The sequence below is a fragment of the Fundulus heteroclitus genome, chromosome 12 (genome assembly GCF_011125445.2).
Source record: "Fundulus heteroclitus isolate FHET01 chromosome 12, MU-UCD_Fhet_4.1, whole genome shotgun sequence".
Classification (NCBI taxonomy): domain Eukaryota; kingdom Metazoa; phylum Chordata; class Actinopteri; order Cyprinodontiformes; family Fundulidae; genus Fundulus; species Fundulus heteroclitus.
The window spans coordinates 32287690-32304087 of record NC_046372.1 but is presented as its reverse complement, the minus strand read 5'-3'; the positions used below and the strand labels follow the sequence as shown (position 1 = coordinate 32304087).

At 41.9% G+C, this 16398-nt stretch overlaps 2 protein-coding genes across 4 annotated transcripts in view; both read right to left on the bottom strand.

Moving 5' to 3' along the window:
- The window catches only part of bin3 (bridging integrator 3), a 39785-nt gene extending 32975 nt beyond the window's left edge, over positions 1-6810 (bottom strand). The window contains exon 1 of the mRNA XM_012863291.3: positions 6692-6810. Within this exon, the coding sequence (XP_012718745.2) occupies positions 6692-6699 (8 nt within the window). The 5' untranslated portion in view covers positions 6700-6810. The remainder of the gene's footprint in view (positions 1-6691) is intronic.
- A 3844-nt stretch (positions 6811-10654) lies between these two features.
- Positions 10655-15353, bottom strand: egr3 (early growth response 3). 3 transcript variants are annotated; one of them, XM_012863242.3, is made up of 2 exons: positions 14859-15353; positions 10655-12292 (listed from the first exon to the last, which is right to left on the bottom strand). In XM_012863242.3, the coding sequence occupies exons 1-2, from the start codon at positions 15010-15012 to the stop codon at positions 11214-11216; spliced, it is 1233 nt and encodes a 410-aa protein (XP_012718696.1). In that variant the 5' UTR covers positions 15013-15353; the 3' UTR covers positions 10655-11213. The 3 variants fall into 3 exon arrangements, with proteins under 3 accessions (XP_012718696.1, XP_021172610.1, XP_021172609.2); XM_021316935.2 differs by lacking the exon at positions 14859-15353 and adding an exon at positions 14338-14427; XM_021316934.2 differs by lacking the exon at positions 14859-15353 and adding an exon at positions 12432-12530.
- Between the last annotated feature and the right edge of the window lie 1045 nt (positions 15354-16398).

Below are 16398 nucleotides of genomic sequence, written 5' to 3'. Positions count from 1 at the left end.
AACCGTTAATCCACAGTTCAAGCTAAACGAGCCAGTGCTACGCATAGTCTTTCTGATTCATAAAAAAGGAAGGAAGAAAGAGAGAAAAAGGCAATTTTTTCAGTGTGTTTGCCCGCGCGCCGTCACTGACATGCGACTAATGGCCTAAGATCTAGACTAAATAATGGCCAGTAGGTGGTGACAGGCGGAGAGAGGCAGCAGCTGCGTCAAAGGAAAGGTGTGCAGCCTAATGAGATGGAGAAGTGAGGGTGTGATGCAGGGCCTCGTTGTGCAATCAGAAAGCGCTTCAGTGTGAGAAAGAGCTCTCTGAAGACAGCTTTTGTCACGCTATTAAGGTCGACTTGGTCAAACCATGGCAGGTTTTTTCTGCAGTCGGAAAAAAAAAATGGAATAAAAAACAAAAAGCGGCATTCCGATGTCATTAATGCTTAGCGTATTTATTTGTTTCATGCTCACATTTGATTTTACTTGTATTCCTCCTGTTTTTTTTTTTTGGTGACGATTTGAACTAATACATTAGTCATTACACAATAAACATGTTTTTGTTTTTTAATTGAAGGAAAGTGGGTTCACTTGCTGTTGTTGTAGCTTGGGTGAGTCAACGGGAGAGAGAGATAGAAAAAAAAAAGAAAAACCTACTAAAATCAGCCACATTTTATATCACTGCCCTTTTCAACAAAGATGTACAACGATGCCATATCAGTGCAGCTCTCTGTCAGATTTCGTGGGGAATTCCTGAATCCAGCAGCTACGCAGTTTGGCAGAGATGAGTCTTGAGTGTAAATTTTGGCCGGGGACCAAATGGAGTTCTCCTGAAACAACGGATGACTTCCCACATACTTAGTATGTTGCAATATGTTGCAGTATGAATAACAAAAAAGCTGAACTGCCGTTTAGGAATCCTACTGGCCCAGTCCGATGTTTGCTATTATTGTCATTTCTGATAACAACCCGTTTCCTTCTGGTGTTCAGACATCTACCAATGAGTTTCTCCACCTATATTAGAACTTCTGTTTTTCACATCATCAGAAATTATGAACTCTTTGTCAATATATTCTTATTTTAAACGATACCGTATTTCCCGGGGTATAATGCGCACTTAAAATCCTTAAATTTTCTCAAAAATTGATGGTGCGCCTTGTAAGCTTATATGATTACGGTTGTTTACTGACCGATTTCATGTGGTACAATGCTCTCAAAAATCTATTAAAATGTTAAAAAGGACGACTTTGGTAAGCAACAAAGCCGCTCCACTCAATGGATATTCGGAGCATTACGGTACACTGTGTAGACTGGCGCCCTGAGCTGTCTACAAGACTGCCTGACTGTAATGTCGAAACTAGAAGAGCATTCATGTAAAAGGCGCCCACATACTCAGCTGTAGCTCACTCTGCGGAGGTCCACGCGTACAGGTATGTGCTACATTTTTACAACTTCTCAGTGGCGAGAAGTCTTTACATCAAACTGTTTTATACGTGACACCGAGCCTGATACACTGAGCTGTTCCAAGCAGGCTCAGAGGCGCCACAGTCGCGGAGTTGACTTCAACTCCCCACGTGCGGTCCATTCAGAAAACCCGCACAGACTGTGAAAAAGCATCTAGTGCTTTTAAACGACGCAGACGTCCTGAAGAAAAACGCACGAGCAGCGTGAAAGTTTTCAAAGGCATCACAAAAAGTCCCAAAACTGTAACCGTTTCATCTGAATCGTCGACTGACTTTTAAAACCACACACCGTTTGAGGCTGTGGACAGGTGTCTCTCCTACAGGTAACGACTTCCAACAGGTGACCTTAATACAGGTAACGAGTGGAGCACAGAAGAGCTTCTTAAAGTAGAAGTTACAGGTCTGTGAGGGCCAGACAGCTTGCTTGTTGGTGGACGAATACTTATTTTCCAACATAATTTACAAACAAAGTCTTTAGAAATCCTACAGATTGATATCCTGGATATTTTTTCTCTTATTCTGTCTCTGATGAAAATTACAGACCTCTCATCTTTCAACACCGCAAAAAGGGTACTCAAAGTAAGTACATTTTTCTTGAAATTTGTTTGTTTTTCTTTTATTTGAGCAGGTAAATCAGACTATTTGCCAATGGAATAATATTTATTGCACTTAAAATAAGAACAATTCATCTCCATCATCTTACTTCAAGTGCAGTATATCTAATTATCTTATTTTAGGGGTAGAAATACTCATTCCATTGGCAAATTGAGTTATTTAGCCTTTCAAATCAAGTAAAAATATACTCATTTGAAGAAAATTGTACTTACTTTTAGTTCCCCTTTTGCAGTGTAAGGAGGAGAACTTACCAATCAGTGGCGGACTAAATACTTATTTGCCCCACTGTAGTTTTGGATGCTATTGGTAATATTTGGGCCACTAGTGCAGCTTTTTTTTCCCCCCTAGACAGAGAAAAAAAAATCTAGAAATGCTTCTTTGATTCCTTTACAGTCACCAACGACAAGCTAACGAACAAGCAATTAAAGAGGTATCTGATCTGCGCTGTAATAGGGTACACGTCACCGGCATCACGTAAGCAGGAACAAAGACGTGACAGTCCTCTTTATTGGGGACACATTATGTACAAGCAGGAACAACCAATGGCTTCTCACTAAAACTGCAAATGTGTACACCATTAGAGAGATACGGCATCGTTTGACCTTAGATATTCCACGGAGCACAGAGGGCTAGTTGAAGACGTTGGGAAGTGGAATTGTTTTGATGGTGACCCCAAAGTCAAACCTCTTACGTCATAAAACCTAGTGTGCAGGCCATACTGGAATGCACCAGTCAGCAGACACAATAAAGGGCTCCTTTCAGTGGCACAGCGCTCCACTCTTGACCTTCTGGTTGGCAGTACATGACGGCTAAAGACCCGCTCGCCGGCCGTTACTGCTTGGCTGAACCGGATGACGGCATCTTGCTTAAGGTCTCGCTTTAAAATGACACAGAGAATGTGTAGGACGTTTGAGAGCGAGTCGGTACGTTCGTGGCCACGTCACAGACGTATTGAAAGAGATTAGCTTCTCTTTGTTTCCTCTTGGACAGCGTTCACAAATAAGGAAAAGGGAACGACTTCACGGGAAGTGTAACACTGCCGGCTTCAACTTGTCAAAGTCACGTTCGTGTAGGGTTGTCACAGCACTGAAAAGTTCAAACTCGATTCCAACCCTAAGCGAAATACTCCATGCCATTTTTCATACTGTGCCAACATTATCTGAAGGCATGCGGTTTCTTTAAGGCTATGAGCAAAAAATATGACCAATTACGCCATATGACAAACATAACTTTAGCTTCCTTTATTATGGCAAAACCAATAAGTAGGGGACACTTTAGTCCTCGTTTAGAGAAACATATTAAAGTGTAACTTTCCTTTTTGGCAAAATAGACGAGATCATGCTTAACATAAGTGATTATATCCTTTATTGGAAGTGTGCAACTTTAAATCAGCTGTGCAATTATTTGAATTGTATTATAATTGCTTATCTTTAGTGTGGAGTCGTGTGTTTCTATTTGCTTGTTAGTTTGCTGACGATACAATGTTACCACTGAGGGACAAATAAAGAATACTTCTAAACCAAAATGAACCATTTCTAAACAAACATGTATCTGGGGAATAGAAAGCAGATTTTTACTCGTCAACGTCACAGTATTTTACATCATCCTGTAAACTCACTGCTACCTGTCTTTTTGATCTGAACACTTTACTTCAACATTTACATTTTTGCTAATGACTATTTGTGCACATTTCAACCTTTCTGGGAGTGTTCTGTCTGATGTATTCATGTAATTACACAACAACTAGCTAGCTATAAGCCTGGCGGGCCGCCATGCTTTACTCGCCTCCATACCAGACTAAGTGTTTTTTATTCTTAATGCCTCGATGTTTGACAGACACATAAACCAGTCAGTGAAGCTCTTGTCTGTGAGAAAACCTCCCAGTCGATGGAAGCTAACGCTAGAAGAAGCAGTCAACTAGACGCACACTACGTTGCCCAGTCATTGGGCTGAGCTTCTCCTTCGTCCGCAATCCCAGCAAAACAGCTACCGCCAGGATTACCGCACTTTCTGGAGGAAAACCTGCATTGTTCCGCCTTCTGTCTTTTTGACTTGAACATTTAAATCTTATCAGATGCTAAGGGCAATTTCCAAGCTATTAGCTTGTCTGGTGCAGCATTGCGCAGCTCGGAGGGGAAGTACCTGGACTCTGGGCTGTTCGTGTCCGTCAACCTGATAACAGCTAGCATTAGCTTTTGTTTTCTTTACTACGCTGTCTCAGATACTGGACCTTTACTGACCTTTCTACATTGCTCTCAACATCCATGCCGTACTGTTAGCTTAGCGCCGTGCACTGTTCAGCATTTCATTACTTTAGTCCGTCTGCCTGGGAAAGTTTCTCTGAACACCTTTGTGTTTATCTTGTCTATAAAGAGGGTCTCATGTTTCCTTCTGGCTGTTCGCCACATGTTAGCAAACTTTAAGACTTCCAGCAGCAGCTCATTGTTTGGGTCAGGTGAGCGGCTCCAGGGAGGAAACAGGTGTCTCTGTGTTGCTGCCAGACGAAGTGTGACAATTTGGGCAGATGTGAATGGGTCCGTTTATATAGATTTTGTATGTTTGAATAACTGATTTTGTTTAGTATTGATAATTCTAATCAATATTTTTGACAACCCTACTATATACACTATCTTTAATATTACTGTTACTGGTGTATTAAAAAGGTCCCCAGGCCTATAATACAGTGGGGGAAACCCTGCAGTGATCACACTTTAAAAAAAAAAAATAACAATTTGCTTTTTGTTTCAACAAATGCGTTGTATTGGTAAGTAGGGGACAATAAAAGCACCAAAGACTATCAAGGGTAAAATGCAGCTGTACTTTAGACTTTACAGCTGTGCATGAATGCTTTTTGATGTTGTTGCTACCATAGAACATGCAAGCCTCCAAGCGGATAATGAACATTTGCCTGGATGGTCTGGTTTGTCTGTTTAAATTGTTACCAGCTTCTGATATTTACTTGACTGCTCGCACTGCAACCAAGGGTCTAATTACACTTGTCTACCAAATATTATGACTATTTACGACGTTATTTAAAGCATTAATATAGCCAACCTTCACAAGAGCCTTATCCAGGTTTAAAGCAATTTGAATAAGGGCTGGGCGATATGGACGAAAAACAATATCTTGATATTTTTAGGCTGAATGTCGATATACAATATTTATCTCGGTAAGTTTTTCTTTTCATAAAGTAATTATAAAAAGTCATCTCTGAATCAAAGCTTTACCCCAAATGTCTCCCATGAACATTGTTATTAACAAAACAGCTGCAGATGAACATGAGAAACAGCTGAAAAAATAACTTACTGGAATACATAAAAGAATAATTATAATGCAACATTGATAATCTCGATATAAACAATATAGTCTCATTTTATATCTTTCTTTTTTTTAATCTCAATATTTTTTAAACCTCGATATATTGCCCAGCCCTACTTTGAACTTCAAATAACCCTAAGCTAAGAGACACCACTAATAGTATCCTCTCTGTTCATAAAATAACAGTCTGAAGGTGCGGTGCACTGTGTGGTTATAACCTGGAGATTGTGATGAATCCGTAAAAACAAGTGTGTGTTGGTAAAAGAGTGATAACGTTATGAAAAAGTTTGCAACTATTACCGTCCAGCTAGTCATGGTAACATTGACACCAAAGTTAAACTGTGGTTAAATTTCGCACAATGACCATGATATTAAACTTTTTTGTAGGCACACAAAGTGCCAAGTCTCAACTATGCCTGGGTGTTTTGAGTTTTAAGAAAATGTTTGAGATAGAATGACATAATTGGTTCAGAAAACCGATTAGAATATGGTAAGAAATGTTCTTTGCCTTAAGTTTTGGTGTTGTGTCCCCCCCCCCCCTTCCAGAGCTAAAATGTTATGTAGGGAAATCGTGATTAGGTGGCCTTAAGCTAACATAAATGTATTGAACTTAAATCAAGAGTGTGGGAGCAGGGAATCAAATACTCTGATTATCTCACCTGTTTATTATTATTCAGCACAAAGTACAACCAGGGAACCTCTAAAAGCCACAAGGCAGTGGATTCCCCAGGTCCAGACTGAAACAGCACCGCTTTGGATGAACCCAGCACCGAACCTGCTGCCCCAACAACCAGCTACAACAAATGTCCATGTTCTCTCAGAAACACTCCCCGAACCTCTTTAACCTCCCGAAACCAGCAGGAACCAGCAGACGTACCTTCAGCTACTAGCATCAAGGAGACTGTCTATATAGGTAATTAGCTGTCGAGCACAAAGTTACAAGTAGTTGAACTTGTTAGCTAATAAGTACTGTAGCGTTAGCTGGTTACACTTCTTCAAGAATCCTTCAGTTCAAGTCGACGACTCTAAATATCATCAGCAAGCATTTCAGACACAATGGTTTTATGTGATTTGTTTAAACGACCTCAAATCAAATTAACGACGGGGGGAAAAAACAACCAGAAAAGGTTATGTTTGTGAGTCACGGAGTTTAAATGCTAATGCTAACTCCGTTGCTAGTGTACAGTTGGGCTAACACTTCCAGGAACTAGCCGGAGCCCTAGGCGATTAGTCGCTCCATCATTTCTAATACATCGATTAAACTTAGAAGTTATTCGCAAGGAAAGCGTCTAGGATGTAGCAGCGATACATACCAGTTCATTTTTAGCGAACTTTTATTCCGCTGTCCCTGGATAATAATGTTATCTTCCCAGAAACATCGCTTTCTGTCACTCCGCTGGCGAGCGTTCAACAGGAAGTTGCCTCTGCCGAGCTGCTCCGGTTTCCTGTAAGGCTTGTTTTTTTTCCCTCCTTTTTTTCCTTTTTTTTTTTATTTTTTTTTTACAGAAATAAATAGAGCTAAACTAATGTCATATATGTGGAGTGATACTATTTTATTTTTTATTATTATTAATACACACAATAGTCGTGTTTTGTTTTCATATGGTGGTTTACGACGTTCTTTTAACTTCGTGTGTGTTTGCAGGGCCGTGGAGAGGCAGACGAAAAAGAAGGCAAGTTATATATTTCTTTATTCAAGTACTTACATAGAAATAACAAAACATTTGCATTACAACAAACTGAAGTGCCAGGTAAACAGGGGAGCACATCTCCCTATCACAAAGATATAGTAAAATTAATTTAAATATTCAGCTCATCATAAAATGACCTTATTATAAGGTAATAAAACATTAACTCGGCAAAAGACATCCACAACACTTAGAACAAGACCCCTTTTCTTGAACAAAAAAAAAAAAAAGCCAACAGAACAGTTATCCCAATGTGTGTTTCCAGTTATCCGTCTTGCGTTGTTGGTAGGTTTGTTCCTTTTCACCCATGTGACTTTTTTCATGCATAATTGTAAAAAAAAAAAAAAAGAAAAAAAAAAAGAGAGGGAGTACCACCACCAGAAAGTGTGGGTGGCACTTTCCGTGCACATGCAAACCTGTTAATGAAAGGAAACACAGCACAACAGAAAACAGTGAGCACTCGGCCCCAACACCAGCGTCACTGCTGGATCCCTGACGCCACCCTGTAAGTCCATAAGATGACATGAGTTGCTTATAATAATATCTACATGTTATTAAAGTAATGAGCTGCATTCCAGTCTGATAACCATTAATTCCCAAAGGACAATTTAAGGAAACGTGAATTGGGACAGTTCTGCACCAACATTGCCAAAAGGCCTCGTTCAGCTACAAGCAGACTGGGGTCACGTTTAGCATTTGTTGCTCCTGTGGAGCCCTCGTCATGTATTGTTTTTGATCAGCCAACCCTGCAACCCAGTTGAGCACGACCATGGCCGCTGACATTGGCTCGAGTCCAGCATGGCGCCGAGGATTTTTAGGCCACCTACTTTTGGCCAATAGAGCGTTGAGCCCATAAGATGGGCACTTGATTGAGGGAAGAAAATACACAAAAGGAGTTTACTTTGAGTTTGGCAGGTCATTCATGAATGCTTAAGGCATCCACATTACACGATGATTGGGATTCAGAAGGGGTTGTGTTATACAGTACTGAGGAAGTGGTAACGGAGTTACAGTCGCGGCGAGGCAGGCAAAATATTGTCTCTACACTTGTAATTACATGGCTTTGTTTGGATGTTGAAATCTTTAGCTGTTATCCCTGCCTTACTTTTCCTCATTCTTCGGCGCTGAGCGACAGAAAGATGTTGTCTTACAGGAGAGACGAGCTTTAGGTAAAATGGGGTCTATGTTGTATTCTGATCTCTATATGGCTATTGGTTATTACCAGATACAACCTGTTTCATGACTATTTTATGGGAGGGGGGGGGGGGGTATATTGCCGAACTAATTATTTGGTTTCGCAGTCTTGAGAGTAAATCTGATAGTTCAGTCTGCAAAGTCAGTTTGGGAGTCAGTCGTGTTTTGCGTTTTAGTTGCTGGAGCAGCAACTTTAATGTGTCGTTGTCCAACCAATGCAATGGAATTGATGCTTCACACCATTTCATTTACAGCTGTCTCAGTCAGAACAGTTTAACTTTTTGCACAAGTGCAAGGCGGACTGCCTGTTTAACCTTTTAGATCAGTTTTAGAAAAGACCCTCTGAGGCCAAATTAATTGGAAAATCAGTGGATACGTGCCAGGAAGCAGAGCAGCGAAAAGTGTTTCAGGAAAGAGCCCGAATGGCCTTCAGAGCTCCCAACTGCGTGCCCTGGGTTCTCTGTGGCCCTGTTTGTCTGAACCTTTCCTTTGGCCTTTGCATTAGTCCGTTCCTAAACTCCTTTAGCCCAGTGGCTGGTTGTGCTGATGGGTACAGTATTTGTTTTTTAAGCAGTTTTCATCCATCGAAACCAAGATATGATTAAAAAATATGTTAAAAGTACAGGCAAGTACCGTAGGACATGTTTTCTTTGGAAAGGTTGAAAAAAATAGTTTTAGAATCAGAATTTAGAATAAAATCAGGAAGCATTTTTCCAGATTAACAAGGTTACATGTACAATCTTTTCTTTTTTTTTTTTTTTTTTTTTTTTTGATTGAGGATTCCTTTGCTTTTCACACCAATCAGTAGAGTAAGAAAATCTTGCACAAAAATGCCCTTTTTATGTCTGGCACCAAGCCTATAACGCAAAATGCTTTTGCTCGGGAGAAAGTGAAACTGTTTCCAAGAAAAACTAACTTTTTATATCAGATGTGCCTTTGTTGTGATGATAAATAACCTATTGACAATACACTTGGAAGGACAAGGACAAGTACCTCCTTCTCCCGGTGTGAAAATGAGTAAAGAAAGCAGGGAGTCATTAGTGGGAATTATTTGCATGATCTGTAATGTGTTTTGTTGATGAATAGGTTCCATCATTTGGGAAAAAGTCTTACAAATAACCAGGGTTTTTAACACAGCTGAGAGGCTGTGGTAATTAAAATTACCAATACATCTTTAATGGAGATACACAAAATAAAAACAAAAATGCAGTTTATTCAAAGAACACATTAGTGCTGTTTTTAACTGGTGTCCACTGTAAAGCATACACATGGTGCTGTCTTTTAGTTTTTTTGTCTTTGTGAGGTTTTTTTTTCCTCCCTCCCCCTTCCCTCCCCCCAAGTTGAATATAGAACAACATATTTGGCACTACTGCAGGGATCTAAAAACATTTTGACAATAAAATATTTTTGTTTTACTGAAAGCTTTAAGTCACCTCCTGCACAAGCATTCAGTCAATTGAGAGTTCTCGTTTATGCAGATGTCTGTATTTACATGGTGTGCATGAAGGAATGCACAATTTAATACTGAACTGTGGTGCGTTTGACATTTTAGTACAAAAAAGTGAAACTTCTACTGTAGCTACCTGCATACATATTTGTATACTGTACAAAAAGAAGAAGAACACATACATTTGCAGTCCAATCTCTGAATCAGAAATCTGTAAACATGGGTCTTTTTTCTTATTTGTCTCGGACCATTTTCTGCTCATCTTTTAATCGTTTAAGCGTAGCAACATGAGAAGACATGCCAAGGACCTTATCCATTTTCTCTCTAACATACTGCATGTTGGCAACCCAGTGTTTTTTTTTCTTTTTCTTAAAGTTCATTCTGTCTATAGCGGTGCTTTTAGTTGATTTGATTTGCTTATGAGTGGCCTATGTCTGTATTTAATTGCATATTGCAGAAGTCATGAAAAATAAACTGTATCATTGAGCATTTATATAAAAAAAAGAGCAACAGAAAGTACATTTGGTAACACAACGTCAAAACGCATTTAAAAAAAAAAGGAATAAAACAACACGCAGGGTGTCTCACAGTGAGTAAAAATAAATAAGTATTGGCAAAGGCATCAGTTGCTTGCAGACACGTTTGTGCACGTAACGGGACAAGACCTTGGGTTTTGCTTTCTGCGACCTATTCTGCAGTAATCTAGCTTCAAACAACCTGTGCGGGTTCGTCTAAATCTGGTTGCGTGGAATCTGACCTTTCCCTCGTCGCCACGGTTGTGCTAAGCTGATGCCACTCTCGGGTTTGGCAAACGTCAGGAACAAATAGAAGGAAACAACGTTGGCTGCATCACTGCGATACATTTGGCACATTCTTTAGAAATAATAATTATAAAACAACAACAACAACAACAAAAAAAAGAAACATTCAAATATATATGTAAAAAAAAAAAAAAAAAAAACACACTACACCTTTACAAAAAAAAAAAAAAAAAATGAAAACAAAAAATACAGTCACGTGCCACCATTAAGAAAATTCATGACGGTACACAAACATAACCAATTGCACTTTTAAACAGCCTAAGGAAATTAATGCATACATCCCAGACAATACACCTCCTCACTGAGCCCCTTTCATCAGCCTCTGCCTTTCTCTTGGATTTTGGCTTTCTTTCAGTCAAAACAGTTTCTGTAAAAATGACCCATCCGCCTCAGAACCTAGTGATACACACAGACCTCTGTGGCAGAATGTGCTGAATTGCCCATCTCTGTGTCTACACTGTGTTCCAGTAGCCGAGGCTCTGAATTGCTTTTTAAAAAAAAAAAAACTTACTGACTTCAACTTAAACTAAAGACGTCCATCTCAAAACAGAAGGAACTGAAAGGAGCCGGAGCGTAAACAAGGAAGAGAATCACCCTAATTTTTTTCAAAGTGGACGTGATCCTTACTTCCAAAGTCTCTGTACGGTCTCTGGCTAGGGTCTAGTCCATGTGCATGTAGTGATGGTCATGATGCTCCCACCGCCGGACCCCCGCAGGAGCTGGGCGGCGAGCTGTGGCTCCCGGCCGCCCCGCTGCTCTTGTCCGCCTGCTTCTTATCCTTCTGCTTCAGGTGGACCTTTGCGTGTCTCTTTCGCTCGTCACTCCGGGCGAACTTGCGTCCACAGAACTCGCAGGAGAAGGGCTTCTCCCCCGTGTGCGTGCGGATGTGTGTGGTCAGGTGGTCGCTCCGGCTGAAGGACCTCATGCATATTCGGCACTGGAAGGGCTTGTGACCCGTGTGGATGCGGAGGTGACGCGTGAGCTCGTCCGAGCGGGAGAAGCGCCTGTCGCAGTTCTCGGCAGGGCAGGCGTGCGGCCGTTCGTGGACGGGGGTCTTGCTGGGACGGTTGGGGTACTTCCTGGGGCGGATGGGTTTGAGGGTGAGAGTCTGCGGCGGCGGGTGGTGCTGAGGCGGGTGCTGCTGCCCGCCAATGAAACCTGGGTGGATCTGTTGCTTGTCTTTGAATGCTCTGATGGTCTCCAGGGGCGTGATGGGCGGAGGGTTGACCCTGATGGGGTCCATGGACTGGAAGGGCTTGTGCTCCATGACACCGACGTCTCCCTGATGATGAAAGAGGTTGTAGTCGGGGATCATGGAAAAAAGGCTGCCATCCATGGGGGCTTTGGACGTGGAGTGGTATTCATTTCCAGGGTAGGCGAGAGCCGTGCTGGTGGCGGGGCTGTGGTGGAAGGAGACCTGATCCTGGTACAGGTCGCTGCAGGTGGAATAGGCGGGCAGCGGAGGACCGTAAACCTGCTCCATGTCTGACGTCTGTCCACCCATGCTTGGCGCAGAGGACTGCGTCTGCGTCGTCACCGTGCCGGGCGACGGCGAGACCCCCAAGATGCCCGCACTGACCAGACTGATGATGTTGTTGTCGGGGCACCAGCCGGAGCTGCCGATGCCACCCGAAGGAGGAGTGTCGAAGGCGAACTTCCCCAGGTATGTGACAGTCTGCCCGCTGCGGTTGGACTGGAAGCTGGATCCATACTGTATCTCTGAGTTGTTCTTCTCACTCCCCATGCCTAGATCCATGATGTTATCTAGACGAAAGAAGATCAAAAAAACACAGAACGTGAGCCACTTATCCTCCTGGTTTCTAAAACATGATTTTCAAAATGCAGTCATCGGAGACGAAAAAAGCCTGTGGGGAAAAAAAAAAGTTCAGATAATTAAACAAACTTTCAGTAGCAGTCCTTGCGTTGTCCCAAAATAAAGCCTTTTGCGATTTTGTTTTTTGTTTTAAAGATGACAGAAGATAAAGGAATGATAGCCAAAAAAAAAAAGAAATCCCATACAGTTCACGAAGAAACGTGAGCCCTGTCAGACCTGGAAGTTAAGTGACTTGAGCGCTGCCTCTGAGAGAGTGGTGTCTCTCTCTCTCTCCCTCAGATCCCACAAGCTCCCATAAATCAAGACCTAAACACCCCCTTTGATCCAGTCATTGTGTCCCTTAGGAGGACAGCCAAAGAGGAATGGCAAGATTTGATGTCTTAACAGCAGGGAGGATTATGAGGCAGACGCCAAATCCAGAATGCTCAGGAATTCAATACACATTTGCGGGGGAAAAAAAGGAACATCTGGAAGGAAATTTTGTTTGTGTTTCCTCCTTACGTATTTCTTCCATTTTATTATTAATATTAAATATTATTATTACATAATATTTACAGACACACACTTGCTTATGCTCTCCCTCTTTTTTTTTCTTTTCTTTTTTTTTTTCCACAAAAGATGCTATCAAAAACAATTGCAGATCTATCAATAGTCCTACATTTCTGGGACGGTCGTGCTCTAGAGGGTAAATACGTACGAGTTTAAACAGAATTCTTTCATAATAAGAAGTTAAAATTGACATTTATTTCCACCTGCAGGGATCCATGTAAGGGTGTTCATATTTGCTCTGAGCAATTACAAGCCACTGAAATTTGACTGGTAAATCACGCTGCAAAAAGGTAATAAAAAAAATCTATCTTGGAAAATATTAGCTACTCGACACGTGCAATGACAGGGATCTGTGTATTGTTTGTGGATATGAAATTAGTAAAATAAACATTAAGAGATTTTGTAGCCATCAGGTGTTATTTTTTTTCTTCTGTTTTTTTTTTCTTCAATTTTAACCTGTGAGATTTTAAATGCAAATTTCGGCACAAAAATAAAGTCACCCCTCTTTTCTGAGTAAGGACACCCCTGCTCCTCCTATTAAATCACAGCAAACGTTTAACTTCTATGCACGCCAAATAAATACCTACCAAGAAACCACTTTTACGGTGTGTTGTGTGAACTTTAACGAGATTCAAGCGAAATTTAACAGAAACACTGCTGGCTGGGACGTCTTTTTCCCCCTAAATTAAAACCAATATTAAAGCACAGAATGATAGTTCATTACCCGCAGAAATAATAATAATAAAAAAATGCGCAGTGATCTTACCCGCCTAGATTCGCTTGTATTTAATCGACATCAAAAACGATCTGCTTCGTTTAACACCCGGTTGCATGGACAATTCCTAACGCACACATCTGGGATAATTCAGGCAGAGTTCTCTCTTGGAAATTAAAACTACGTGGCTTTTCATCATTTTACGAACAGGAGAAGTGTAGATTAAAACACGCCAAGGTGAAAGATTATTGGGTAGAACATTAGAGGGATTTTTTCCTCAGCATAAACCTTTCTCTTTAACAGGTTAAGCTTTAAATGGTTGATTTTATTTCATTTTTATTAACCCACTCGCCGAATTTTCGAACGCCTCAAAAACAAGAAAATGAAGTTAAAAAAAAAAAAACAGAAAAGGGAACCAAAACATTTATGAATCATTTGGACAACGCGAACGCGGTTGATAATCCACCCGCTGTTGTAATTTCTTAAATATAAGGTGGCGCATGGGCCATGCGCTTTGAGCGTGTTTTCACATAGGAGAACGCTCCCACACACGCCTACTAAAGCGGTGTTAATAGAGTTGTGAATGAAAGTCGTTGTTTTAAGTAGCTGACCCCCCCTTTTGCAAGTGGATGTCAAATCTGAGGCGCTTTGGTCTAACCGCAGTGCCACACAGTCAGATATTATTCAGCGGATCAATCTATTTGGACTAACCTTCCTCAAACACCTTTCCATGCAAAAAAAATATTCTCCAGCTTTTGAAACGTAAAATCAAAACAGGACGATTTATCCTGATCTAGCTTTTTTGTTGTTGTTGTTTTGTTTTTATTTAAATATATATAGCTCTAATAATCAGCGGGTGTTTGGTTTTATAATGAGTTGGATGCGTTTGGGGTGTCGTGTTGTGATTCAAATTCTGACGCTCGGATAAAAAGCTCGAAACAATCAAATAAAAAGATGCATCATTCGGACTCGCGGTCACGTTGCCAACAAGACTCGCGTCTACTTTTTACTGGGCAGAATAACGGATCCACACACCTGATCTCTCTCAAGCGCAGGCTACTGTAGGAATCTGCCTTTGTGCGCAATAGAGTGGGAGCGCAAACAGGTGCTCCAAGCCCGAAGACAACTGTTGCCCGTCCCCGCTTGTCGCACTTTGAACCACTTTCACCAAGCGAGTAAATTCTTTTTTTTTTTTTTTTTTTTTTTTTTTAATTAAGAAGGGCAAAGCTTACCTGTATTCATCTGCGAGTAGTGGTTTATAGACTCCGTGCTGGTGAAAATATTCATAGAGGTGGGGATGTCCTCCTCCGGGTAGAGACTGTCGGGGATCGTGTTTATTAAACTGCTCATGGTAAGAGGGATCTTGTCCGCTAGTTTCCCTGTCATAGCAGTTCTGTTCAGTCCGACATTTACAGAGGACAGCGCGCAGGTATCCAGGTGGCGGCGCGGAGACACTCTCAGGTGCTGCTCGGGCGCGGGAGGCAGGAGGCAGGAGGCAGGAGGCAGGATGGATCCCGGTGCCGGAGCTATCCAAAGTATCCCGCGGAGGACGCGCAGCGCCGGTAGTCTCTCCTCCCCTCTGAACGCTCGCAGCCTATTGTTGTTATTAATCTGATCACTGTGGAAGCTGACGGGCTGCTTGTGAGGGGATTTGAAGTCTGTGAATCAATGAAGGAGGAGGAGGAGATGATGGTGGTGTTGCTTGAACAGGAGTAGCAGCTCCGCTCGCTCTATTGGAGCTGGATAGGGGACTCCAGTGTGCCTGTATTAAACGAGGGGATGGAACATTGGCGTGACGTAGATGCCCATATATGGACATGGGCGCCCATCAGCAGGCTCTCCGCGCGTCAGTCAGTGGAAACTACAGTGGAGGCAAAAGGCTCCGAGAGAGATATCTAAGTTTACAAAAATCGAGATAGCACACCCAGCTGTGTCCTTCTCCCGTGCGTGCCGCGTCCTTGTGAAATGAAAGGCAACACCTAATCGCGACTATTTCCCGGCCTTGGGGTAACTTCTGTAGAGTGTTGTGGCTATAAAGTCTGTCTGTCACTCACACAATATACGGAGAAAACATGTTTTGTTGACTTCACAATCAGGCCTCATCTTGTCCCAAAAAGTTCAGACAGCACTTTGGATAATGGTGCTCCCACCATTTCTCTCTCTCTCTCTCTCTCTCTCTCTCTCTCTCTCTCTCTCTCTCTCTCTCTCTCTCTCTCTCTCTCTCTCTCTCTCTCTCTCTCTCTCTCTCTCTCTCTCTCTCTCTCTCTCTCTCTCTCTGAACTTGCGCACACACTTTACGCGGCGCCGTGTTGCAGAAAGCTGCTTCCATGCGCCTCTTGGAGCGGCATCGTTGACAAAGGCGGTAATTGGCGCAGTTAATCGCTTGTAAATATTGCATAGCTTTGCACGGGCTTGCTTGCTTTGACTTGCAGCCCAAGTAGCCGGTCGAGTGGGAACTCCAAATAAGGTAGTGTCCGGCCCCGCCCCCCCCAACGTCTGTATATGGACATGTGAGTTCCGGGTGGGGCTGTCGTAGTAGGCTAGTAGTAGTAGTGGAAAAGTGATCGGAAGCCGCAGACGCTTAAAAATATGACAGTGGACGACACGTCATGGTTTGCGTTTTTGACTAGCTTGCAAACTTGTGAAAAAAAAAAAAAACATCTAAAAAAAGCATATTCTTGTTGCCTCTTACAAAAATACCTCCTATGATTTAGTTGGTAACACTAAAATAGTTTTTTTGAACAAACAACCGACATGGGGTCCATTTAAATT

Excerpts from the sequence above, each read along its gene's own strand:
- egr3 (XM_012863242.3), bottom strand. The coding sequence starts at position 15,012 with ATGACAGGGAAACTAGCGGACAAGATCCCTCTTACCATGAGCAGTTTA. Across the intron at positions 12,293-14,858 it reads CTACTCGCAGATGAATACAG|ATAACATCATGGATCTAGGC; the intron begins GTAAGCTTTGCC and ends TCTTTCGTCTAG.